General features: G+C 32.2%; 2 protein-coding genes across 3 annotated transcripts in view; one reads left to right on the top strand and one right to left on the bottom strand.

Moving 5' to 3' along the window:
* The window catches only part of LOC122503648, a 133,746-nt gene that overhangs the window by 25,082 nt on the left and 81,235 nt on the right, over nt 1–27,429 (top strand). The gene's annotated exons all lie outside the window — the stretch shown is intronic.
* Nucleotides 1,417–2,942, bottom strand: LOC122503656. The gene is made up of 2 exons (XM_043614283.1): nt 2,926–2,942; nt 1,417–2,875 (listed from the first exon to the last, which is right to left on the bottom strand). Exons 1-2 carry the CDS (start codon nt 2,940–2,942, stop codon nt 1,417–1,419), a joined length of 1,476 nt encoding a protein of 491 aa, XP_043470218.1.

The raw sequence follows: 27,429 nt of genomic DNA, 5'->3' as shown, positions 1-27,429 counted from the left end.
GAAAAAATGTTTCTAAATGCATAGATTTTTCATAAAGTTGGATTTTAACATCAATCGGTATCTTGGGGTTTCTAGGGTAGCTGATTACGAATATGATGTTAATTTTTCAAAATTTAAAATGGCGGATCCAATATGGCGGACAAAATTTTTAAAAAATTAATGGATTTCCACAGCATTGAATATTCATGGGTTTTTGGGGTCGCTAATTATGATTCTGTAGTCGGATTTCGAAAATTCCAAATGGCGGATCCAATATGGCGGATGAAAATTTAAAAAATAATTTAATTTACACAGAAGTGGGTATAAAGGGGTTTTTGGGGTCGCTAATTATTATGTATCTGAATTTAGTTTTTTAAAACTTTTAAAAGTGGTTTCAAAATTTCATAAAAATTATTGATATTTTAAATACTGTTTTAAAAATTTTTTGGGATTAATTATAATTAAAAAGCAATAGAAGTAAATAAATAAATATCCACGAGATATAATTATTTTAATATTCTAAAAAATTTTCTAGTTTTATTTTATATTAAAAGTACAAACAGCATGAAGAAAAAATGAATAACGTTTAATTGAAAGTTTTACTTCCTTTTCTTTATCCATAATTAATATTATTTAAATAAAATACATAATATCTACATTCGTCAATTAAAACATTTTGACACATTAAAAATAATATTACCATGGAAACTTAGAAAAAAAGAAATTTATAATTCTAAAAACAGAATAAAATTTAAATAATAAATTAAATGAATAATTTAAAATTAAATTAAGCTTATGAAAATAAAATGAAATTTAAAATTGATTAATTCTTGTTATCTTTAAAATTCTTTAAAACTGTTAAAATTTCCAAAATTTTAAGTCCTATTATCTATAAAAGTCTAGTAAAATTTTTTTAACAATTCTTGAATTACATTCAAATCATTATATAACAACAAGAAGTTAAAAAAAAATCATGCAAAAAGATTTTATTTTCCAGAAATGTATCTACCATATTGGATTTTCTATTTAAATTTTTTGAAAAATTATTTCAAATTCGTAATCAGAAAAACAGGAAACTCTTAAATGAGGCGTTCTCTAACATAAAAGCCACCCTAAAAAAATTTCTTTTTGGAAATGAAGTATGTTAAAGTATACATAAAAACAAGTATGTATAGTAGGTTTTTAGGTCTGTGTAATGCGTGGTTGCCATGTTATCAGGGGCTGAATTTTTTTTCAGTATAATTTTCAAATGGCAATATCTTTTACCCATATTAATGGATTTTAAAGTTGTATGAGTATTTTTAGTAGAGAATTTTCCTTACTTTTGAATGAAATTATTATTATTATTATTATTAAGAAGAGGGTTGTGGACTTAGGACCTTGCAGGTCAACGCCACTAACGCTTGGGTAATCCCTTTACGTTCCCCATAACCACCCCTATATCCGAAGTCCTTTCCACAACAGGAGGACTTCGGCCAGGTTTCTGGTAGCAATAACGGTCTCCCCCAGAAAGAAGTAGCCCGTAATGTGTTCCCGCTCCTTCACAAGTGCAGGGCAGTGACACAAGATGTGTATCGGGGTTTCATATTCCTCTCCACACCTACGGCACTTCGGGTCGTCTAGGATCCCCATTTTGTGCCTATGATAGCGCAGATCACCATGGCCAGTTAATAGCCCTGTTATGATCTTTGCCTCTTTTCTATTTAATTTGCGGAATTCCGCTTTCCTCATAGGGTTAATACTACTTCCCATGAGTACCTTGGCTTGTCTACAGCCCTTAGTTACCTGCCATTCCCTTTGGTGTTCCGCAGCTATCCACTGTTTAATTTCCAGTGTCAGGCATTTGTTGGAAACACCAATGGGAGGTTCAGGTCCAATAAGTTGTTTTCTAGCCCCTTCTTTGGCTAGCTCATCCGCCCTATCGTTTCCCGCGAATTCACTGTGACCAGGGATCCACAGGAGGGTAACGCGGTTCGTTTCAGCTAGTTTGTTAAGTGCTTCATGACAATCACCGACCAGCCGTGATGTTGATACGTATCGTTTCAAGGAGAAAATGGCCGCCTTGCTATCCGAAAGGATAAAAATATCTTTGTTGTGACAATTTTTCAAGGCTTCAACAGCACCATAAAATATTGTCACAATTTCGGCTTGTAACACAGTAACAGTGGTCCCCAACTTGAAGGAGTGTCCCACTTGGGAGGTTACATGATAGATTCCTTCACCAACTCCATTCCCGCCTTTTGATCCATCTGTGTACCAGACTTCACAGTCAGCTGGAATACTTGTCAGTCCATTTATCCAATCTTCTCTACTAGGTATATTAATCCTATACTTTTTGTCGAAGAGGTACAAAGGGACAGTTCTGTCCCTAATCATACTTAGAAGGGGGATTCTCACCAATTTCTTTGGGAGACGCCATCTGCCCACCTCCCTGCGGCCCACAGGACCACTCAACCGCAGGGCAGCCTTAACCGCCGCTGCTTTAATTGTAAGGTGTAAGGGTTCTAGCCCCAAGAGGGCACCAAGGGCAGCAGTAGGAGTTGTACGCACCGCCCCCGTTATGCCTCTAAGTACCATCCCCCTTACCCTTTCCAATTCTGTTTGTGCTGTTTTTAGCTCAACTCTACTCCACCAGACCACACAAGCATAGGTCAGTCTAGGGAGCAGAATTGCTTCATAGATCCACAATAGTGTATCCGGTTTGAGACCCCAGCTACCACCAATGGCCCTTATACATTGCCAAAGAGCAGCTGTAAGTTTCTTACATTTTTCCTCTAAATGCTTTTTCCAAAGCAGTTTGCTATCCAGGATTACTCCTAGATATTTTGCCTGCTCTGTGTATTTGATCTCTTTTCCGGACAGCGTAAGTGAGCACGAGGCTTTCCACTTGTACCGTCTGGTAAAGATAACCGCTTCCGTTTTCCCCGGATTTACAGATAAACCCACCTTCTCACACCATTCATCTACCTGGTCTAACGCCTTTTGGGCCACTTCGAGTATAACTTCAAGGTGGGGACCGCGAACGATTAACAAAATGTCATCCGCATAACCAATTACATGGTATCCTGCTTCCGTCAGAATTCTCAGTAGTTCATCCACCACCAGAGCAAAGATGAAAAAACACCTCCTTGGGGGCATCCAGAGTTGACTGTCCCTTTCAGGACTGAGTCTCCTTTAGTTGATAAGAGGTTCCTGTTTTTTAACATATGACAGGTCCAATCAACCACTCCCGTAGGAATATTAAAAGCTGTCATAGCTCTTTTTATGGATTCCGGAGAGGCCTGACTAAAAGCTCCTTCTATGTCCATAAAAACACCCACAGCAAAGCCCTGATTCTGCAGTTGCCCATCAATTAGGTCTACAGCTCTAGCCAGAGCTGTTACCGTAGAGCATCCCGCTCTATACGCATATTGATCCTTTTGTAGCGGGAACCGTTTCAAAACCTCACTGCGAATATATCTATCCACCAACCTTTCAACTAATTTTAGAATAAAGGATGTAAGGCTAATAGGACGGAAATCCTTCGGTGAGGTATAACCGTTCTTGCCCGCTTTAGGTATGAATACAACTTTTGTACCCCTCCACGCTATCGGGACATATCCCAGAGTCAGACTCGCCCTAGCAAGCCTTACCAATCGTCCAACAGCCTCATCTATCGCTCTTTGCAAGAGGACAGGGTAGACACCATCAGGACCCGGAGACTTGTAAGGGCTGAAAGATTCCGTGGCCCATCTGATCCTCTCGGCAGTCACAATCCTGTTAGCCAACTGCCTCCGCGACCGGTAATCAGCCTGCGGAAGGTTTGTTGGCGGCTCAGGATCGGATCCGCCCTCCCCATACCTCGAAAAGCCCGGGAAGTGTTCCTGGACCAGACAAGCCAAGGTTCCATCGTCCGACTCAGAGAAAGTCCCGTCCGGCAACATTAAAGTGCCCAGAATTGCATCAGGGTTCTTAGCGAGCAGCTTATCCAATCTGGCCGCCTCTTTCCCTTTTTCGATGCTAGAGCAGAAAGCATTCCAACTATCTTGTTTTGCTTTCCTTACTTCATTTCTGTAGTCGTCTCTCATTTTCGTAAAATCAGACCAACCATTAGTCGTGCGCCTTTTCTTGGCACGCTTAAAGAGTCTCCTGGTTTCTCTCCTGAGATGTTCTAATCTCTCGTTCCACCAGCACACCTCTTTTCCCGAGAATACTTTTGTCGGTTTACAGCTACTTTCATAAGCTGCCTTAATAGCCTTTGTAAAATCATTGGCCGCCTCATCCAGGGTTTGATAATCTCTTATCTTACCCGGTAAACCAGAAAGTGTCGTTCGAAGTTCTGAGATATAACTAGCCCAATCCGTCCTTCTGAGATTACGAATCCACTTAGTTTCGGATCGGACCGCAGACTTCACCTCGAAGACTTTCTGTGAATGATCAGAAAGAGAAGGTTCATTAGAAACTTTCCATCTTCTTACCTTATTTCCAATGCTTTTGGAGCAGAGAGTGATATCAATCACTTCCTGCCTAATCGCATTGCTAAAAGTCGGGGTCGAACCCGTGTTGAGATTATCTAGATTCGTTCCGATTAGATATTCCAGTAGCTCCTGTCCTCTCTGGTTGTCCTTTGAGCTCCCCCACACCGTATGTTGTGAGTTTGCATCGCAGCCCAGCAGCAGAGGAAGTCCCTTTTCCATACAGTAGTCCACTAACCTACGAACTTCAATTGGCGGATTATTTTTATTATCATATGGAAAACATGCCGATCCTACGACCGTCTTACCTATACCCTCCAGGTTAGTTACCACCACCATTAGGTCCCCTGAACACAGATCCAATAGTATAGTTGCGTTGACACCCTTAGTAAGAATGCACGCTCTGGGTTTGGCAGGTCTGCAGTCCCTGTAACAAACTAGACCAGCCCCACCAAGCCCCCTAATGACACCTCTTACTAACCATGGTTCTTGGATTAGTGAGATGCCTGTGTGCAACTTAGCCATGCTCCTCGTCAGTACTGATGAGGCGCCTTTGCTATGATGCAAGTAAATCTGAATAGCGGAGAGCTTGCAAACAGTGAATTATGTTTGCTCTTCTCCTCCTCTACATTGCTTGTGCCGTCACGATCAGGGACAGTTACCTTAAAGGTTATCCGCCCGAAGTGATAGTGAGGCTTAAATTCGAGGGCCTCTATAGCCCTCGCCTGACTTTCAGGGACTTGAGCGACAAGAAGAAAACTCTTGTCACCCCTGTTCGCCACCTGAAACCCATCAACATTCAGCAAACGCCAAGTCGATGTCTTCAACGTGGGGTTGAAAGCCTCCAAATGTCGCAAGACCGTCCGCGCGTCCGCCGTTTCTCCAGGGAACCACGCAGTAGCCTTTACCATTCTTTGGAGCATCTCAACCCCACCAATTTTCAACCTCGCTCCCTCCCAGGGCTCATGGTCGGCCACACATTTTGTCAGCCATTCCACAGCCTCCGGGTTGGAAGCGATGAAGATAAAGACTCCTCCTCTGCAGAAGAAAGTCTCAAAACGCAGCCACCTTTCGACCGGCTCCTCACAGGTGAGCGTCACAACGGTCTTCCTAAGAAGTTCAAACTGCTCATCTGTAAGCGCCACATCTGGGTAGCCCTCGCCATAGACCACCATCGTTAGAGGATTTTTCCTTTGGGCCATTGTTAGCCCAACATTGTACCCCTCTCTCCTGGTACTCTGTTGGAACGACTTTGGCCTTTTTACACCCTCTTTTTTTCCAGAGGTGATGCATCCTGGCCACTCTTTCTCTTCGACCCAGTAGCAACACCCGAGGAAACCGAGTTGTTTACACCGGCTGCTAGCCATTCTTTCCTTAACCGTTTCTTTTCAGAACCGGTAAGGCGCTTTCTTCTGATTGGGGCCATTTCTACAGCCTCCGAATCTCTTCCCCCACCTAAGACCACATTACCATCAGATCCCGAAGAACCCGAAGGAGAAGCCAAAGAGGAGGGGGGAGACTGACCCACGACTTCAGGGTTCGAGACCGTCACATCCACAACTTCCGAGGAGGTTGTAGACGCAGCCAACGAGACCCTTTTGTCACCTAAATTTAAATTGTTGAATTGATTCTCCATTTGAAGACCCACGAGTAGCAAGGGAAAAGAAAGTCCACTCCTGCAGAGCCCCGCTTGCAGGAGTAAGGCTAATACTACCGGAAGGTCGCCTGGTGTTCCGGAGCCGCCGTTTAAGACACCTCCGTTCACATCACGCCAAGACCAGCCGCCCGCCCGCCTGCCGGAACCCCAGCCGGATCGCTCCCCCGAGCTTAACGGGATCACTCACCAACCAGTACAATCCCGAGAGACAGACAGGCGGCCGGCCCGTCGTGAGCGACAGATTTGGTAACCCTAGTGCCATTCATCCATCGACACGGCAGAAACATCTCGGATTGGGGGACCGTTTCTTAGTTGGGGCCCCGCAGGCAGTACACCCCTCCGCTTCCAGTGGTGATCATTCCTGATCGCCCAAAGGTTGCTTCCTCACCATTCTTACCCTCTACTCCATGGAGCTGGTCTATTGGGCGGTCCCTCCCTTGTGAGGAGCGGGCCGCCGCAAACGACCAACGAGGGAAAGAACGGGGTCCAGAGGTACTCCCCGATTAGGCCTTTAAGCCACCCCACCAGCTGCAAGGTCCTACGATCCCTAGGGGCAGTTGAATGAAATTACTAATTATTTAAAAAAATGTAGTTTCATAAAAAAAATAATTTTTTTTTAATTTCCCCCCTTCTTTCCCCCCTTCAAATTTTTTCAAAAATACCTAAAAATGTTCCTTATTTTATAAGCTTTTTACCCCTCAAAAGCCATTTTGGGACATTGAAATGCGTACAAGCTACAGATGATTTTGTAACCCGGTGCAACTCATCAATTTTGCCCTTATTATTATAATTTTTACCATAGTGTTTCACATTGCACTATTAAAAATTCATTATTTAAAAAAAATTCTAGACTTCAAATCTATGTTTAATTACTTTAAAAAATACTGAATCACCATATGTCGTCGGCTTGGTGGAAAACTGTACCATTTCGGTAAATGTTTTTAAAACATACTATTTCGAGAAAAAAGTTTTTTGCGATTTCAGATAGCAGACGACTGGGAGTCATTCACTTGTTCGATTTGTATGAAAATGGCGGCCGTTTTCTCCCATGGGCAAGAAAAATGCATGTGAACAGCTAATTTTCTTGCCCTTGGGAGAACACGGCCGCCATTTTTATACGGTCGAAGAAATGAATGACTTTCCTCCCTGTCGTCTGCTATCAGAAAGCGCCATTTTTGTGCATATGGGATAAAATTTCTTTAATGCAACGCTTTTCTAGATCTTCATCGAAATGGTATGTTTTATAATAAACTTTTGAAATGGTATAGTTTATAACAAATTCTTGAAATGGTACAGTTTTCCACCAAGCCAAAGATGTGTTTTACTTATTCATAACACTTCATGTGATTAGAATATCACTGCTTTTATCATAGAGTTATTAGAATAGAGTGCGCGAGTTATACCTTTTACCGTGAGAGGCATTCTTAGGCGCATAGAAAGAGACAAAAGCATGAAAGTAGACCCCTTTTCTTACCTTGTTTATTGGCGCATGTGCAAGAATGAAAGTTTTTGGTTAGGTTTTTGTCTAAAAAGATCGCATGAAAAATTGTTTCAAATATTATAAATGTTTTATTTTAATTTTAAATTTATTTTAAATTATTTATTTGTCATGTAAATAAAAGAAAAATATAATTGCAAGCAAGCAACAGTTGTTTCGATGCATCAGCTGTTTCACTATCGCGCATGCGTTATTAGAGAAAGAAAGGAAAGGGGTCTTCTTTTCGTATGGCTGTCTCCGTCTATGCGCCTAAGAAACATTTTGGTCGCTTGCGCACTCTATTCTAATAACTCTATGGCTTTTATAGAATTTCGTTAATATCAGTCGTTATATTAGTTGTAATATATATATTACAACTAATAGTAAAGTAAATATATTTATTTACTGTGTAAAAATCAACGGATATTAACGAAATTCTATAAAAGCAGTGATATTCTAATCACATGAAGTGTTATGAATAAGAAAAATACATATTAGGGTGGTTCTTATTTTGGAAAAGTTGGAATTTCTTAGGTCGCCGGCAGTAATTTGAATTAAAATGTGAAATAATGAGCTACCCACAAGAACAGCCCATTTGATGTAGGTATTTAATATATTTTGGCAGTTGACAGCTATCAACCGTCAAAGTGTATTAAATTGCTAGATATAAACTGAAATTTTCACAAGAAACCGTTTTATTCGTGGAAGTTATTGTAAAAGTCGTGAAAACTCTCATTTTCAAAATTTGACAGCTTTTTGACAACCGGCAGCTGTCAAAAGATATTTTTGACATTATATTCGTGTTCAGCGTATGAAAAACTGTGCGGGAATACATAGACCCAAGTTAAATTTTTAAGAAATAAAAAAGTTATAATACAAAGTTTACAGAAGTGCACCAAACCCATGTTAAACCCCATTTAAACTTTAAACCTTCGTCGGCACTGGTTAATATTTATCAAATGGGCTGTTCTCGTGGGTAGCTTATTTTTTTGCATTTTAATTCAAATTCCGGCCAGCGACCTAAGAAATTCCAATTTTTCAAAAATAATAGAACCACCCTAATACATATGGTGATTCTGTATTTTTAGGGTTTCGTGGACAAGGGTCAAAACCCTTATAGCGAGACTTCGGTGTCCGTCCGTAGTTCTTACGTCTTAAGTTTTAAGTCTTATGTATTAAGTCTTATAGCGAGACTTCGGTATAAGATGTTCTTAAGTCTTAAGTTTTAAGTCTTATGTATTAAGTCTTATGTCTTAAGTCTTAAGCCTTATGTCTTATGTCTTATGTCTTATTAAGGCAACATAACAACCGTTGCTATGTTAATGGTTGACATAACAACCGTTGCCATGGCAACCGTTACTATGATAATGGTTGCCATAACAACCGTTGATATAGTAATGCCATAACAACCGTTGCTATGATGTAGGCGCATTGCGCCTGCTTCTCTGACTGATTTTTTAAAGTAATTAAACACAGATTTGAAGTCTAAAATTTTTTTTAAATAATGAATTTTTAATAGTGCAATGTGAAACACCTACTTCCCATGTTCCAAACAATATATTTTACTAAAAAATTCCTAATTGACAGTCACTGCACAACACTATGGTAAAAATTATAATAATAAGGGAAAAATTGATGAGTTGCACCGGGTTACAAAATCATCTGTAGCTTGTACGCATTTAAATGTCCCAAAATGGCTTTTAAAGGGTAAAAAGTTTATAAAATAAGGAACATTTTTGTGTGTTTTTGAAAAAATTCGAAGGGGGGAAAGAGGGAGGAAAATTGAAAAAAAACATTTTTAATTTTTTTTTATGAAACTACATTTTTTAAATAATTAGTAATGTCATTCAAAAGTTTGGAAAATTCTCTACTAAAATCACTTATACAACTTTAAAATCAATTGATAAAGGTAAAAGATATTGCTATTTGAAAATTACACTGGAACCCCCGAAATTTGGACTGCAATGTAATGGTGTCCAAATTTCGGAGGGGACACCTTGACGACTGAAAGTATAAATATTCAGGGCCGTACGCTTCATTAAAACGAAGATGCGCTTAATGAATATTACATATTCAATGACAATTTTGTTGTCAATTTATTAAAACATAATTGAGAAACATTGTTTTCAATTTTTTATATTTATACTTAACAACTGATTCACAAGATTAAATTTATTAAGAAGTTTTTCAAAAGAGCCACAAAACGGTACACTTTATGCAAACGCTACTGCTTCTAATTCAACGTTTGTCCGCGCTTCCCGCCGACCCCTTACTCTACTTTGTCTATACTCTATGTCAAAGCAATCCAAACTTCGGGAGTCCAAATTTCGGGGGTTTCAGTGTATACTGAAAAAAAATTGAGCCCCTGATAACATGGCAACCACGCATTACACAGACCTAAAAACCTACTATACATACTTGTTTTTATGTATACTTTAACATACTTTATTTCCAAAAAGAAATTTTTATCTTAATTGAGGCACAACATCGTCTCAATGATTTTTTGGTTCCTTATACTCCCCACTACATCTACTATAAGTCACAAAATATATAATGACTCGTTAAAAAAGTTATACCATATAAACTGAAAAAAACAGTCAATGTCACACACGAGAAACTGGCGATTTCGTCACTTTTACTTACTTTTGTCGTTCCCTACCTAATTAAAATGATTATCATACACAAGGTATATTTAAAGAGCACAATAATTTATTAGATTATGGTACTGCAAAATTATTTTTATAATTTTTAAAATTTAATAATAAACGGAACTTAAAGTTTAAAAGTTCTAGAAATATGCCCACATACAGGAAACCATCGTTTCATAATCGGTACTAGTGCAGGTTTCACAATTTAATTAATATTATTTTTATTTCATGATAAATGAACATTTTAGGGCCTAAATACTGTTCACAAAATACCAACCTTTCAATCTATACCAAAATTATTTATATTAACACTCCTACTTCCAACAAATTTATCATAGAAATTTAGTTAGCTTAAAAAGCGTTCCATAATTGGGACTTTTACCTTATCTATCAAAATATTGTTAGTTTATGACTTATAAACGAACTTATATGTCACTAACTAACAACATTTTAATAGATATGCCACGACTTTTTAAAACGCCGTCAAAACCGGAAGGAAGGCATTAAAGCATCAGGGTGTATAACCAGAATCTTGCCCACCGATTTGCCCTGCAGAGAAACGAGACCAACTTCGGCGCCCTCTATAGGCAACAAATTGAAACTTTTTTTAGTATAAATATATTTTCGTAAACTTATAAAGTTAACAAAAATAAAGTCTTCGAAACTAAATGTTATTTACTTCATTCTTGTCTCTTAAAAAAATTCATGAAAAACAGGTTCAAAAGACACCTCAAAAGTGTCACTCCCCCTTAAAAGTTCTCATTGATCATGCCTCCAAAAGAGAAAAGTTAAAATGTTCTATTAAAAAAGTGAGCATGGTAATTCCTTTTGAAGCTGCTTTATATTCCCAGGCGGAAAAGTCGGACGAACGTCGGAGTTTACAACCGGCTGGGATCCGCGCCCGTAGAGACCGCAAGTACCGACAGTCTGTACCGATTCGGATCTGAAAAAGCAACCGGCGCGGTACAGATTATGCTCCGACTGTCGGAACCGTCTTCCCACTATTGTCAGTACTGGCTCGGTACTGGATTTCTTCCGCCGGCGGATCTTATTCTTCTGCAGCGTCGGAAGAATGACGGATATGTTGAGTCTGTACTGGCTCGGTACTGGGGCGGATCCGACTGCGGATCTCGTCATTTATTGTCACATTATAAATTAAATAATTATTACAAGTAATTGCATTATTTTAGAAAATAATTATTAATAAATGAATCTAATCAATATATTAAGTAATTATTTATTGAGACTTTTTTAAAAATTAAATAATTAGAAAAATTCGTTATTAATTAATATTATATATTATTAATTAATATTAATATTGATAATTTATTATTAATTCTCAATAATATTAATGTTAATTCAAAATATATAAAATTAATTAATAATATCTTAATAATAATAAATTTATTATTATTGAGATATTAATTAAAATTATTAATATTATTACGTTCAATATTATTATATTGAAAAACAATTATTCAATATATGTATTATATAATAATAAAAATATAACAAGTTTCTTTTTTAACGAAATATTGAAATAGTCCTAAATATACATTCAATAAAGTATTGAAAATATAGCGGTATCATTGACGCGTAGTAATTCTACAAGTTTTATTTCAGCTTGTGACACTTGAGAGTATTTAAGATTTGAGAGTCCCATGCGAGAGTAGCATAGTGGTTAGCGTGCGAGATTTCGGTGCGTAAATATTCGGTTAGGCGTAGGTTCGTACCCCCAAGCGTTAGGATTTTTCAAATGTCTATGTAATAAAAAATTGCGTTTAAGTGTATAAAAAAATAAAAAAATGTGTAAAGTGAACTGTCAATGAATTGTCATCAGTATTTATCTTTTGCAATTAATTATTATTTTTTTATTGATATTTGTTGAAATTATCATTTGGATCCGATCCGGTTGTCAGTTGGTAGAATGCCAGCGCTCGGCTGGCTATTAAATGAAAAATCCACGGTCGGTAAAGTGCCAGGTCCCAGCCGGTTGAATTATACACGGAACGGCTTCTCCCGGCCGGTCAGCGGGCGGTAGAATGCCAGTTCCGAGCCGGTTGCCAGCGCGCTCCTGGCCTAGTCACTATTCGGTAGAATGCCCGTTCACATTCGGTTGGCAGGCGGTTCCGAGCCAGTACAGTTACACCGGCGTCAGTACGGGCTAGGATCCGCGCCGGTTGGAAATTTCCGCCTGGGTTATTCCATTAATTGGCCTCTATACAATAAACTAGTTTTTTGAAAAAATTGTAAGAAAACTTTGTCAGCAATTAAATAAAATGTCTCATTTTCAAATGCTTGATATTTCAAATATATGTAAATGTTAAAACTTTGAACCTGAAAATTTCCGTTTTTAGCAGGCAAAAATGAATATTTTCCCAAAGTTTGGTAAAATTTCAAAGAAAATGAATTTGCTGGAGAACTCACTTAAAAGAAAAAATTGTTACAATTTAAAAAAAAAGTTTTCTTGTATTTTGCATTTTCAAATACAAAATAATGAAAAAAACTATTTCAAATCAAAACGCAAAATGGTTTTCGGCAAATGTATTTTATAAAATGAAAATAGGCATTTTGCATTTGAAATAGATTTATTTAAAATAGTTAACATCTCTGAAAATAACATATTTAAAAAAATTTTTAAAGTCATAAACAATTATCTTTTACAAACTTTTAAATAGGTACATAGTTGTACATTATTATTAGGTGCAAAAATTAAAATATATATGATATGTAGATGATTCTCCGCATAGCTCAGGATTTGGTATCGGAAAATTTATAAATATTTTTTTAATGTTATGATAATTATTAAAACATGTTATTCAAGGTGATGGGTCTAGAAAAAGATATCCATGATAGGCCAGAAAAATTTTTTATAATTTTTTAAACAAATTGAAATTTTTTTTATTTTTTAAATTCTGTAAAAAACCTGAAACTTTGATTTAAAGTAGGGGAGAGTCTCCAGTTGTGAGACACCTCCAGTTGTGAGACAGTCAATTTTTTTTAACATGCAATATTAAAAAGCCGATTGGTTTATATAAAATCATTTCTTTTTATATGAGCCAACTTTTTCGTGTTCGCCGAAGCGGATATATAAACTGTTTTTGATAAATACCAACACTGTGTGTGATAATCGACTAAAAAGCGTTTTTCAATAAATGCAAAGTAATTTTTTTCCAAGTTAATTAATTGGAAAAGGTAAATGTAATGCATTTTCTTTTAGTGTTTTCCTTATATTTTGTGATGCAATATTGCATTGTTCCAATCTACGGTTGAAAATAATTTAATTTTCCTTTTTCAAAATAGCGCCAATTTCTGGGTGTGAGACACAGCATATCACCAGTTGTGAGACGGTGTCAACACCCATCTGGGCAGCATAAAAAATACGACTTTGCAGGCATACTATTTAAATGTTGTTTTGATTTCTTTTTCTAGTATTTTTGGGCATGTCAAGTGGAAAAAAGTTAATTGATTCAGAAGAAATCAATTTTAATACTCTTGTTGAAGCTATTAAATTGTGTTTATTTAGTAGTCATATTTTGGCGAATAAATATTATTATTCAGTATATAATAATATATATTATTAATATATTTAATTATTTCTACTAAACATAACGTTTTATGTCAAACTTATTAAATTTTAGCAATTTTTAATGAGTGTCTCACAACTGGAGACATTTTTTTTTTTGAAAAAAGCGATGTGCTCGGAAAATGTATCGTAAAATTTTTTGAGTTCATCGAAACACTATACTTTCTTTTAATAAAAGTTGCGTATTTCTGTTACCTTTCGAACGGTGTATTTTATTTACAATTTCGTTTACCCGTTTACAATTTACGGGTCAAAAATAAAACCCGTCTCACAACTGGAGACTCTCCCCTATTTATAGAACACTGTTTTACAATGAAATTACCATTCCAACAAAACATTTTTTTTCGATTAATAGGTGTTTTTTGAGTAAGAAAATCATAGTTTTCATTTTTTTCCCTCGTGTAGTTTTGCTGTAGCTATAAATTTTGCATTTTCGAAGTACGACGTCACTTAAACCTACCTGTAGGAAAATTAGCTTGTGAAAATGTAATGGATAAGATGCCATTAGAAAGGTAATTATAAATTACCTTTCGATCCATAGCTGCTGCCAAACTAAAAACCTAGTAACCACATTTTCCATAAGGTCGTGTTTTGTTTATAATCTAAATGAACTTCGACCATACGGAAAAGACATTTACTATAGGTTTTTACTTTGGACAGATAGGTCATAGAATAACATTTGATGGAAATTGAGAGAGTTACAGTCCATTAAAGGTCAAATTTCATGAAAATTTTGATAATTTTTAGACAATTCAGTAACTTCTACTATTTTTTTCCACATCAAACAGTAAAAAATGTTAAGGTTTTATTTTTTTATTGATAGTCTATATATCATTACAAAAATTATGAGCCCTTGTAGACCTCGATTGGATTAAAAATGACAAATCTACGCTAGATTTAGTGACCGAAACTAGGCCGAAACTACTTTCTTACCCTTTAGGTAAGCGCTAAAGTTACTAAAATCACTAATCAAGGGTTTCTGAAGTCGCTGATTTCGAATCCAATGTTAGTTTTTTAAATTTCAAAATGGCGGATCTAAAATGGAGGACAAGTTTTTAAAAGTCGATCAAATTAGTCTCAAATTCGTTACTAGAGGGTTTTCGGTGTTGCTGATTACGAATCCGATGTCGATAATTTATAAAAATATGTAAAGTAGAAATCCAAATTGAAAATTTTTATTTCGGAAATTTATGGAAATTTATTTAGGTAGTTTATGGTAAACTTACCTGAGCAATATAGGTTTTGGTATTTCTTATATATGTATATGTTGCATCAATAATTTTTATTTTTTGAAAAAAGTATCATTAATTTTCAATCAGTTTCAATCTCATCTTAATTTTCAATCTCATTTTTTATATTGACTTAAACAGTATAACTACGCTTTATTTAACCTTTATTATAAATAATTATTTAATTTGTGATAAAATATTTAAGTGTCGGTGCATTTTTATTTAAATAATTCACTGATGTTAATTAATAAAACAAAGAATAGCACACAAAACTGCAGTCAACCATAAACAGCAAAAAAAATATAAAATAATTTTTTTTTAATTCAAATCTAAAGTATACGATACTAAAATGTCAATATAGTAATTATGTTTATTATTGCATATTACTAAAAATATTAACTTTTTTCTTTAAACTTCCTGTGGGGACAGGTCAAAATTTGACATTTTCAGCCCTCAATCGGCTTATTTACGAAAAATTATAATATTAGATACAAAAAGCGAAGAATCACCCATATAGCCAATTTATAGTGATGTTATGGTCCCCTATTGTCCTCTAGTGAGTATGACATTTTTCATCTCCGAGGACGCACAAGAGCTTAACCTGGACAGAAAATTGTAAAAATCCTGTCACAGATCTCCCTGACAGATCATCAAAGGAACTTAACAGGGATCATTGTCAAGATCTTGATCCATGATGACTTGTTCTGTACGTGATCCCGACCGGATTCCGTACAGGATATTGGGGGACAAGGTTCCTGTTTAGGAACCTGTATAAGAACCCGTGTTTGCTTATTATAATAATATTTTCTTATCCTTCTTTGGATCCTACATAGGTTCCTTCACAGGATGGCAATAAAAGCAGGATCCCATGCAGGTCCGTACAAGGGAAAATTTGTGTGAAAAATCTTATGTTAAGGTTTCCACACAGGAACCGGCGAGGGACCCCAACAATCAAGGTTCCCACACGGGTTCTTATACAGGTTCCTAAACAGGAACCTTGTCCCAATATCCTGTACGGAATCCGGTCGGAATCACGTCAAGGATCCCTGGCGGATCCTGAACAGGAACTACACAGGATCCGTTAGGGTTCCTTTGAGGATCCTGTACGAGAATTTTAAGCTGGGAGATATTCATGACATCCTATGGATGCTCTATAGCAGTAATGATTGGAGACATCCCTTGTATGTCCATGGACATCCTACCGACATTTTAGGGATAACCTAATTTCCGGATAAGCTTATAGGACGTCCATAGAATATCCAAAAATATCGGTTGCTGTTGGGCTGTAACAGTGTGTTCTGGGTCAGAATTAGATTAAAAAATTACTGATTACTATGAAGCTTACAATTAAAACAATTAATTCTTATAGCTTTTACATGAATTGAGCTATTTACACACTAAAAAAAAAGTTTTACTTTTAGCCTGTTTTCGAGGCTGAATTTAAGGTGTAAACGGAGTCAGCCCCATTAAACAAGGACAGACTTATGTGAAATACATGGGCTGAATTTAAGGTGTAAACGGAGTCAGACTTTTTTTTTCCTGTGTATGAATATACTCTCTAAATATTAATTAGTAGTTTTCTACTAATTAAAGAATACGAATTCGTTTACCAATTTACTAATAAATGTTTCACTAATTTTTAGTAAAATACTAATTTTCTAATAAGAAAATAATAATTTCATTCTAAAATGTCTATTACCCAGGAGGAAAAGTCGGACGAATGTCGGATTATACAACCGCCTGGGGCCGTATTCTCGAAAGCATTCGACAATTCTCGCATGCGTAAAATGTCGAATGGTTAATGTCGCATGCGACTCTGAAAGTCTATTCTCAATGACCGTTCGAGATAGGTTGTTCGAAAATTTCCGTGTGCGACATTCATACATTGTTGCCGTCGTTTCCAAATACTTATCTGCCAATCATAATTGAGGAGGAAGAGAACTTGACATATGAGAAAAATACAAATAGTTATCCGTTCATTTAAATATTTCAAAATCAATTCAATTTTGCGTTTACAATTTTTATAAACAAATTAACTTTAAGCGGTTTCAGTTTGAAATTTTATAAAATTTTAATTTTGAATGAATTTAATTTAAACTTTTGATAATTCAAATTCTTTTGAAATTAGTTATATTTGGCAATATATATTTAATTAATTATTAAAAATAATGAATTTATAGAAGAATTTTAGTTAAAAACACTAAATACATTGAATTTTGTAGACGTACGTTACAAAATGATTACAAAAATTTAATTATTTTTAAATGTAATAAAATAATGAAAAAATAATAACAATCAAATATTTATTTAAATAGAAGTTACTGATATTATTACGAATAATTTTATAATTAAAGAAATTCGTAAATAAATGTAACAACATTTTTTTTATATTAAAGTTTTAATATTAGCATTTGTAAATTGAGAATTTTTTACAAAAATGTTAAGAAACTGGAATATGTAATATTTTTTTTTTAAAGAAAAGAATCAGTTTGTGAACAATATTGTTATTGAAAAATTAAAATTATGCATAATAAAGGGATATATCCCTTTATATTATGCATAATTTTAATTAATAAATATATATATTTCCTATTTTTGCAAAAAGAAAATTTATTTGTTAATCAAAATTTTTTGTAATTTTATAATTTTAAATTTTATTTTATTTTAAATCTTAAAAAAGAGCATACTTTCAATTTGTGAAACAATATTTTGTAAAGAAAAAAACAAAAGCATACACAAAAACTAACTTTAAAGTGTGAACAGACAGAAAAAATGAAACGAAGATTAAAAAATTAAAAAAAATAAAAATAAAATAAATATATTGTTAACATGATTCATTCACAAAAATAACACAAACATGTGCAATTTATCCATTATAAATTTTGCATATTATAAATTATTTACATTAAACTTTTATTTCACAAGTTTACTTTTAATTCTTAAACATTACATTTAGGTTATTTTGTATAGTTTTTCTACTTTAGCATGCGGTTCATGTACACTAATACTACTTTATATTATATACGTTTATTACAAGGATGACACACAACCTTATTTTTTACTAGCATTTCGTATACGACTTTGCATCTCGAATGGCCACTACCCACTCGAGATGAACCATTCGGAAATTATCGCATACGACATGAAATCTCGCATGCGACAAGCGTTCGAGAATAGCTTTTTCCATCTCGAATGGTCTGTCGCATGCGACATCTAGGGTCATCGATTCGAGAATACGGCCCCTGGGATCCGCGCCCGTACGGATCGCCAGCACCGATGGTCTGTACCGATTCGGATCCTAAAATGCAACCGGCGCGGAACAGATTAGGCTCCGACTTTTGGATCCGCCTTTCTACTTTCGTCAGTACTGGCGCGGTACTGGATTTGTTCCGCCTGCAGATTTCATTCTTCTACGCGCGTCGGAAGAATGACGGATGTTAGGTCTGTACTGACTCGGTGCTGGGGCGGATCCGACTGCGGATCTCGTCATTTATTGTTATAGTTTACATTATCAGTATAATCATAAATTAATTTTATTATTATAATTAATTATTACAATAACTAATTGCATTTAATATAATATAATATTATTATTAGTTAACCAATAAATAAATTAATAGTATTCATGCAAAGGAAGAATATAAGAAACTTAATTTTTTCATTATATATATAAAAATCCAACTTTATTAATGTTCAATTAAATAAATAATTTTTAATAAATAATATATTAATTTGAAAGAAGTAAAATATATTTAACTTGAAAGAAAATGTGATCAATATATTATAATGCCTACAATAAATAACATATTAAATACAATATATAAAAAAGAGATTATTATTAATTAATTTATTATTAATTAATTAATAATCTCTTTTTAATTTAAACAATATATTAGGTAATTATTTATTGACACTTTTCTGCAAATTAAATAATTAAAAAAATGTGTTGTGCATTAAAATTTTATTCAATTTAATACTATTACTTATATGTTATAAATTGTTTTGCAGTGAAGTTATGTTCATATTATTCGATATATTATGTAATAAAATATTAAAAAACATAATAATAAAAATATAACATTTTTTTTTAAACGAAATATTGAAATATTCATAAATACACATTCAGTAAAGTATTGAAAATATACCGGTATTACATCAGTTCGTATTTCCAAATTGCCTATTGCCGCGTAGTAATTTTACAATTTTTATTTCAGCTAGTGAGACTTGAAAGCATTTAAGGTTTGAGAGTTCCATGCGAGCGTAGCGTAGTGGTTAGCGTGCGAGATTTCGGTGCGTAAATATTCGGTTAGGCGTAGGTTCGTACCCCCAAGCGTTAGGATTTTTCAAATGTGTATGTAATAAAAAATTGCGTTTAAGTGTATAAAGAAATAAAAAAATGTGTAAAGTGAACTGTCAATGAATTGTCATCCGTATTTATCTTTTGCAATTAATTATTATTTTTTATTGATATTTGTTGAAATTATCATTTTGATCCGAGCCGGTTGTCAGGCGGTAGAATGCCAGCATTGCCAGCGCACATCTGACTAGGAAATTAAAGATCCGCAGTCGGTACAGTGCCGGGTCCCAGCCGGTTGAATTATACACGGAACGGCTCTTCGCGGCCGGTTACCGGGCGGTAGAATGCCAGTTCCGAGACGGATGGCCAGCCAGCTCCTGGCCAAGTCATCTTTTGGTAGAATACCAGTTCTCGGGCGGTAGGCAGGCGGTTCCCAGCCAGTACCACTACTCCGGCGTCGGTACAGGCGAGGATCCGCGCCGGTTGGAAATTTCCCACTGGGTAATTGAAGGAACTATAATTTCCACTCTTTCCTTTAATAAATATTTTACTATCAAATTATTAATAAATTAGTAGTTTTCTACTAAAAATTAATAAAATATTTACTATTTGATTGGTAAGCAAGCCCACTCTCTAACCTAAGTAGAAACTACTTATTCAGATTTAAAAAATATATAATATTTCTCTAAAAATATGATTTTTGAATTCCTAAAGTCAAAAAACGTGACAAAAAGTGATCATTGTAAAAAGAAAACTTGCTAAATTTTCTAAATTAGAGCTCATTTCAGATATGAAAAATAGAAGCAGCACTATAAAAAAAGGTTCTAAATTAGAGCTGATTTCGGTACTAAAATAGAAGCAAATTACGAAAATCGGTTCTAAATAGATAGTTATCTTTTTGCAGTATAAAGAAATCGAATGTGGAATTTTTCAATAAAACAATAACTCCATGAAGAAGCAATATCTCTTGTTTATATTTAAAAACTGAAACAAATCCAAAAGCGTGAATTATTAATTTGAGAAACAAATATTGGAAAACTGAAGGCGTAAATATGTCCAATTACTTTATGTTATTAAAGCTGAATGAAAGTTACACAATAGTAAACGAAAAGGTTTCTTTGCTCTATATGGTAAAAAAAATAAGAAAGCATTTTATTTCATTTACATCATAAATCCCTTTACTTCGTTAAAACATTTTTTAAAATGAGATAAAAAGCAATGTTGAAATTTAAATCTTTTAAAAGCCTAGAAATGTTCTTTAGACCAACTCCCCTTCCCCAAAAAAAGTTGAGACTTAGCTGAGGCTTCCAGTGAAATGTTATAGTTTCTCAATATTCTTTATAATTATTATTATTTCTGAAATCTTGCAGGAAGATATTATGCTTTTTTGATGGTGATTAGCTGAATAATGATTAACTTATTATTACAGTAATAATGAGAATCATTAAAATTCGAAGTAAAAAAATGTTACTAGTATGCGATTTTACATAAAAATTACTTTACATTTGAGCTTCAAACACAATTTTAGATCAATATTTGGGTACATATTCATATACCTATTATACAAAATGCTTATTTATAGAATTTTGTATTGCATTAATCTATTTTATAATAAAAGAACATTAATAATATAGTTAAAACATAGTTGCTACAACAATAAACATTAAAAAGACAGAACTGAATTTTACAGTCGATTATTACTCTCTGTAAAATTCAATTATTTATCGATTCTGGAATAGAAAATCTGTTGAAAATTAATATTTTTCAGTTTAACACCTCTTAAAATTCAATTAATTCTGAAAATTGCTACTGTTTTTAACTAAAATCTTTCCAAATGAATTGTAATTTTATTACTGTCCTGAAGTAAAGACAGTAAATAACTAAATTTTAGAATATTTTTATATTTCAAAATTTAATTATTTTGTTTTGTTTTGAAATTTATCATATGATTTAAAAGTTCATAATGTAGAAAAGGGGCAAGGTTTTTAAATTTGTAAAAAAAATTTTTTTGTACATAATAATTCTAAAAATTTAATATTTTTCCATTACTTTTGATAAAATTCCCTACTTTTACCTAACCTGCATAGTAACCCTGTAAAATATAATCAATTACAATGAAATTAAATACTCTATGAGTTAAATAATACGCGCCATAATAAATTAATTGAAAATCGCATTGCACATTATTCCTATCTAGTGTGAAAATCGAAGCAAAGTCTGTAAAATTTATTTTCTCTTATAATTCATTTAATACAGTTTTTCTTATCTGTTATTTACTGTTTCTCCTTATCGGAAAATCTGTATTTATTCATTGCCACTTAAAACTATATGTATACATAGCTGCATAATACATTGATTTTTTCCTGAGCAAAAATATGGTTTAATGTTTTCTAAGAAACTTCTTTTCCTATATGTTTCTGCACTTTATAAAACCAATTTGTTTGAATAGAATTTACATGAATATTGTTTTTAATTTTTGTCTGTATAAACATTTACTAATCGAAGCAATTTATTATATTAATAAAATAATTCAATTAAGGACTAACAGTATTTACATTTTAAAAAAGATGAAACGAAATTACCGCAAAAATACGAAAAACTTCTTTAAATGAGATTAAAGTAGGTATTAATGAGATAGCGTATTCGTACAATTTTTTAAGAAGATGAAGTAATTATTTGCAAATAATGTAGCTGGTACACAATAACCTTGTTACACTTTTTATTTCTGCTACAGTATTGAAATATTTATTAATAATAAAGGTTCAATATAATTTATCTTTAATTTAAATTTATAACATTATATACCTATAATCCATATTAATCACTATATATTCATATTGACTTATTTCGAGATAGGGATTTTCTGAACATTGTCCGGAGTAAATATTTTGTACATTCTTTTTAAATGACGATTTAGAACTTGTACTTTGAAAGGGCAACGTTTAAAGTTAAGAACTGCTCTACTGAAAAAGAACGACTGTAAATACGAGCGTAAATATAACTGTGAATACAACCCTAAATACAGGCCTTAGGAAGGTATTGTAATTGAAACAGCCGTATTTATTCCCGTATTTAGGGTCGTATTTACGGTCATATATGAATAACATTTTTTTAAAAAAAATATATATATACCCCCACACCACCGAAACTTTCCTAAAAATTTATTGAATATTTGTAATATTCGGCATATTTAACTGAAATATTTAGTGAAAATTGTTATTTACACAACTTTCAATAAACATTGCAATTACATATTCCGAACATTGCAAGTAAATATTTAATAAATTTTTAGGAAAGTTTCGGTGCTGTGGGGGTATATATTATATGGGGCAAAATTCCTCAACTGTCCAGGTCAAAAAATGAATTTTCTCTAAACTTTGCTAAAATGTTACTATTATTAGTAGAAGTGTAAATATAAATTTTTTTTTTGAATTTGATAAAACATTTTTTGAGTTCTGGAGTTTCAAAATTTTGATTTTTTTGAAAATATCTTTTTTTCAATTTAATATATTGATAAGTAAAATTAGAAAAATTTAAAGTAAAAATAATGATTTTTAAAGAGGTTTTCACGGGCTATAAGCTGGTGATAAAAAAAGTTGTTTTCTTTCAATTTGACCTTGAAATTCAAAGTCAAATTCTTAATTTCAATATATCTCAAAATCGATGTTTTTTATTTTTTTCTAACCTATCTCAATCGAAAGCTTACCTTTTTTCCTGTGAGCCATGTAAAAATCAGAGTGGGACCATGGAAATTTTTAAAGAAATTAATTATAAATCATCATTTTCTATGTAAAATAATGATAAATTATTATTTTCCTCAAAAATTTCCATGGTCCCACTCTGATTTTTACATGGCTCATAGGAAAAAAGGTAAGCTTTCTACTGAGATAGGAAAGAAAAAAATAAAAAACATCGATTTTGAGATTTATTGAAATTCAGAATTTGACCTTGAATTTCAAGGTCAAATTGAAAGAAAACAACTTTTTTTTCATCACCAGCTTATAGCCCGTGAAAACCCCATTTAAAAATCACTTTTCATACTTTAAATTTGATTAATTTTATTTATAAATATATTAAATTGAAAAAAAGATATTTTAAAAAAAATCAACATTTGGAACTCCATAACTCAAAAAGTGTTTTATCAAATTCAAAAAAAAATTTATATTTACACTTCTACTAATAATATAGTAACATTTTAGAAAAGTTTATAGAGAAAATACATTTTTTGACCTGGACAGTTGAGGAATTTTTTTGTTTGAGGAATTAAAAATTGTAATTTTTATTATTTTTATTATAAGAGAAAAAATACTTGTACGCACAATAAAAACACTTGTACATTTTTCAACAGCTAAATAAAAACCACAAATGACGCGAATCACATGTAAGCACTGTTGTAAAAAAGGTTGGGTCTATAGGAATGGGTATAGCTGAAAAAAATCGTCTTGATTTTCCCATGGACTTTTCAGGTAGAAATTCATATGGAGATTTAAAACTATCCACATGAAATCCGCGTGGATTGCCATGTGGATTTCCGCATGGATTTTTTATATTCTTAATAAACTCCAAAATATGAACGAAAACCTCTTTAAAAATGCAGAAAGTAGTGAGTGAGACCCCTTCGGGGTCTTAGAATTCGGATTTGATGTTTATTTTTGAAAATATTTAGAAAAAGAAGAAATAGAAAATTTTCATGTGGATTTCCATGTGAATTATTTCAAATCTCCTCATGGATTTCTGCGTAAATTTCCATGTGGAAAATCCAGACGAACTTTTTCAGTTGGGTAGTTGCACGTAACTTGAAATATTAATACTAAATTTGTTTGTCTTTAGAATAGTGATTAAACTTTTTAATTACATCTAATTCATAAATATACTATTGTTATTTCTGTTAGTATTATTATTATTATTACATTTATTATTAATAATATTTCAAGTTACGTGCAACTACCTATCCCTATAGATCCAACCTTTTTTACAACAGTGCTTACATGTGATTCGCGTCATTTGTGGTTTTTATTTAGCTGTTGAAAAATGTACAAGTGTTTTTATTGTGCGTACAAGTATTTTTTCTCTTATAATAAAAATAATAAAAATTACCATTTTTTAATAAATAATTGTACCATATGTATATGGGCAATTCCACGTGAGATTTAAGTCGACCTCTTAAAATCGGCCAAAAATATTTTTTTTCTATTCTGTATCGAAAAAAACAGATACGTATTTTTTTATTTATGTTTAATTGTCCAAATTTTCGAGTTATGAATTTTCGAAAATTTTGACTTTTAATTGTAGACCTATATTCAGTAGCTTATAAGTCCGAAAATATTGAGTTTAGGAAAAAGTTGTCAAAGAATGAAAGTTTTAGTTTTCTTTCAACTTTTAAGAAATATAAACAAAAAATTTTTTTAAAAATTTTTTATTGAAAAAATTTTTTTTTTTATAAACAAATTAATTTTTTTTAACTTTGGTCCGGATTATTTTTTATTTTTTTTTATTTTTTTTGTACCTTATAATATAGAGAAGATTTTCCAACAAGTCCCGAAATGGGCCTGATGTGTTAAATGAGTTTTAAAATATTTTCAAAAATCAATTGCAAGCATCACAGTGGGATTTTTTTACAATTAACTTTCTAAAACTGTCTACAGCGTATAATTTTTAATATATTTGAGTGTTCTTTGTTTTAAATAAAAGGGTCTACGCTGTAAACAGTTTTAAAAAGTTAAATGTAAAAAAAATCCCACTGTGATGCTTGCAAGTGATTTTTGAAAATATTTTAAAACTCATTTAACACATCAGGCCCATTTCGGGACATTTTGGAAAATCTTCTCTATATTATAAGGTACAAGAAAATAAAAAAAAAAAATCCGGCCCAAAGTTAAAAAAAATTAATTTGTTTATAAAAAAAATTTTTTTTTTAATAAAAAATTTCTAAAAAAATTTTTTGTTTACATTTCTTAAAAGTCGAAAGAAAACTAAAACTTTCATTCTTTGACAACTTTTTCCTAAACTCAATATTTTCGGACTTATCAGCTATTGAATATAGGTCTACAATTAAAAGTCAAAATTTTCGAAAATTCATAACTCGAAAATTTGGACAATTAAACATAAATAAAAAAATACGTATCTGTTTTTTTTCGATACAGAATAGAAAAAAATATTTTTGGCCGATTTTAAGAGGTCGACTTAAATCTCACGTGGAATTGCCCATATGTGTGTTTGTGATTAAAATAAAGTGACATTTATATATTTGTTTGTTATGCATTTATTATAAGAAAAAATCGTATTTTAATACTTACCTTAAATAATATTTACTTTAGTTGCAATATTATATCTATATATATAAAATCAGACTTTTGTCTGTACATTGCTTAGAACATTAAATTTCACACATAATTATTCGTTTTAAGTATCAAGGATTCCAAATATACCAATAAAAAATTTCGTGTATGTATGTATGTATGTATGTATGTCACAGAATCTTTGTTCGCGCATCAATTAAAAACGGCTGAACAGATTGAAACCAAATTTGGCAGAATGTTAGACCTCGGGCCAAGGAAGGTTTATAAATTTACAGATTTGAAAAATATTAATTAGAACGGAAGATATGCAATTTTTTCAAAAAATTCAAAAATCAAAAATTTTCAATTTTATATTTTTTTTAAAATGCTTTCAAACTTTCTATAATTGAGTATAGCATGTTATTTAGTCACATTTTAGCATAATTTTGACAAAAATAATATTCTATAACTAAGATGTAAGTATAAAAATGTTTTCAAAAAATTCATAAAATCGAAATTTTTCAAATTTTATATTTTTTAATGAATTGCTTTTAAACTCTCTATAATTGAGTATTACATGTTATTAGGTCAAATTTTAGCATAATTTTTCTAATAATACTGTCCTATAACTAAGATGTAAGCATAAAAATGATTTCGAAAAATTCAAAAAATCGCAAATTTCCAAATTTTATATTTTTTAATGGACTGCTTTTAAACTATCTATAATTAATCATTACATGTTATTAAGACACATTTTAGCATAATTTTTCAAAAAATTGTATCTTATAACTAAGATTAAAGTATAAAAATGTTTTCAAAAAATTTTAAAAATCACAAATTTTCAAATTTTACATTTTTTGATGAATTGCTTTTAAACTCTGTATAATTGAGTGATACATGTTATTTAGTCATATTTTAGCATAATTTTGCACAAAAAATGTTAAATTTTAAGAAATTCGGTTTTTCGAATTTTTGATAAATTTCAATAATTTTAAATTTTTTACCCAGGGGTGGAGACTATTAAATAAGTAAAGTATTTTTGAAGTGCCCAAAAATAATGAAGCTAAATGCCATAAAAAAAAGAAAAAATGTTAAATTTTAAAAAATTCGGTTTTTCGAATTTTTGATAAATTTCAATAATTTCAAATTTTTGACCAAAGAGTGGAGACTATTAAATAAGTAAAGTATTTTTGAAGAGCACAAAAATAATGAAGCTAAATGCCATAAAAAAAAGAAAAAATGTTGAATTTTAAGAAATTTGGTTTTTCGAATTTTGCTAATTTTCCATAATTTTTAGATTTTTTACCAAAGGGTGGAGACTATTAAATCAGTAAAGTGTTTTTGAAGTGCCCAAAAATAATGAAGCTAAATGCCATAAAAAAAAAGAAAAAATGTTAAATTTTAAAAAATTCGGTTTTTCGAATTTTTGATAAATTTTAATAATTTCAAATTTTTGACCAAAGAGTGGAGACTATTAAATAAGTAAAGTATTTTTAAAGAGCACAAAAATAATGAAGCTAAATGCAATAAAAAAAAAGAAAAAATGTTGAATTTTAAGAAATTTAGTTTTTCGAATTTTTGCGAATTTTCCATAATTTTAGATTTTTTACCAAAGGGTGGAGACTATTAAATAAGTAAAGTATTTTTGAAGAGCACAAAAATAATGAAGCTTAATGATATAAAAGAGAAGAAAAAATGTTAAATTTTAAGAAATTCGGTTTTTCGAATTTTTGATAATTTTTGATTTTTTGCTAAAGGGTGGAGACTATTCAAATAGTAATATTATACTACCGAAGTAGCGAATGGTAACTTATTATTAATTTT

Source organism: Leptopilina heterotoma, unplaced genomic scaffold, assembly GCF_015476425.1.
Source record: "Leptopilina heterotoma isolate Lh14 unplaced genomic scaffold, ASM1547642v1 Lhet_267, whole genome shotgun sequence".
Lineage (NCBI taxonomy): Eukaryota > Metazoa > Arthropoda > Insecta > Hymenoptera > Figitidae > Leptopilina > Leptopilina heterotoma.
Note: the sequence above shows the minus strand (reverse complement) of the source record. Positions and strands in the feature narration are given on the sequence as shown.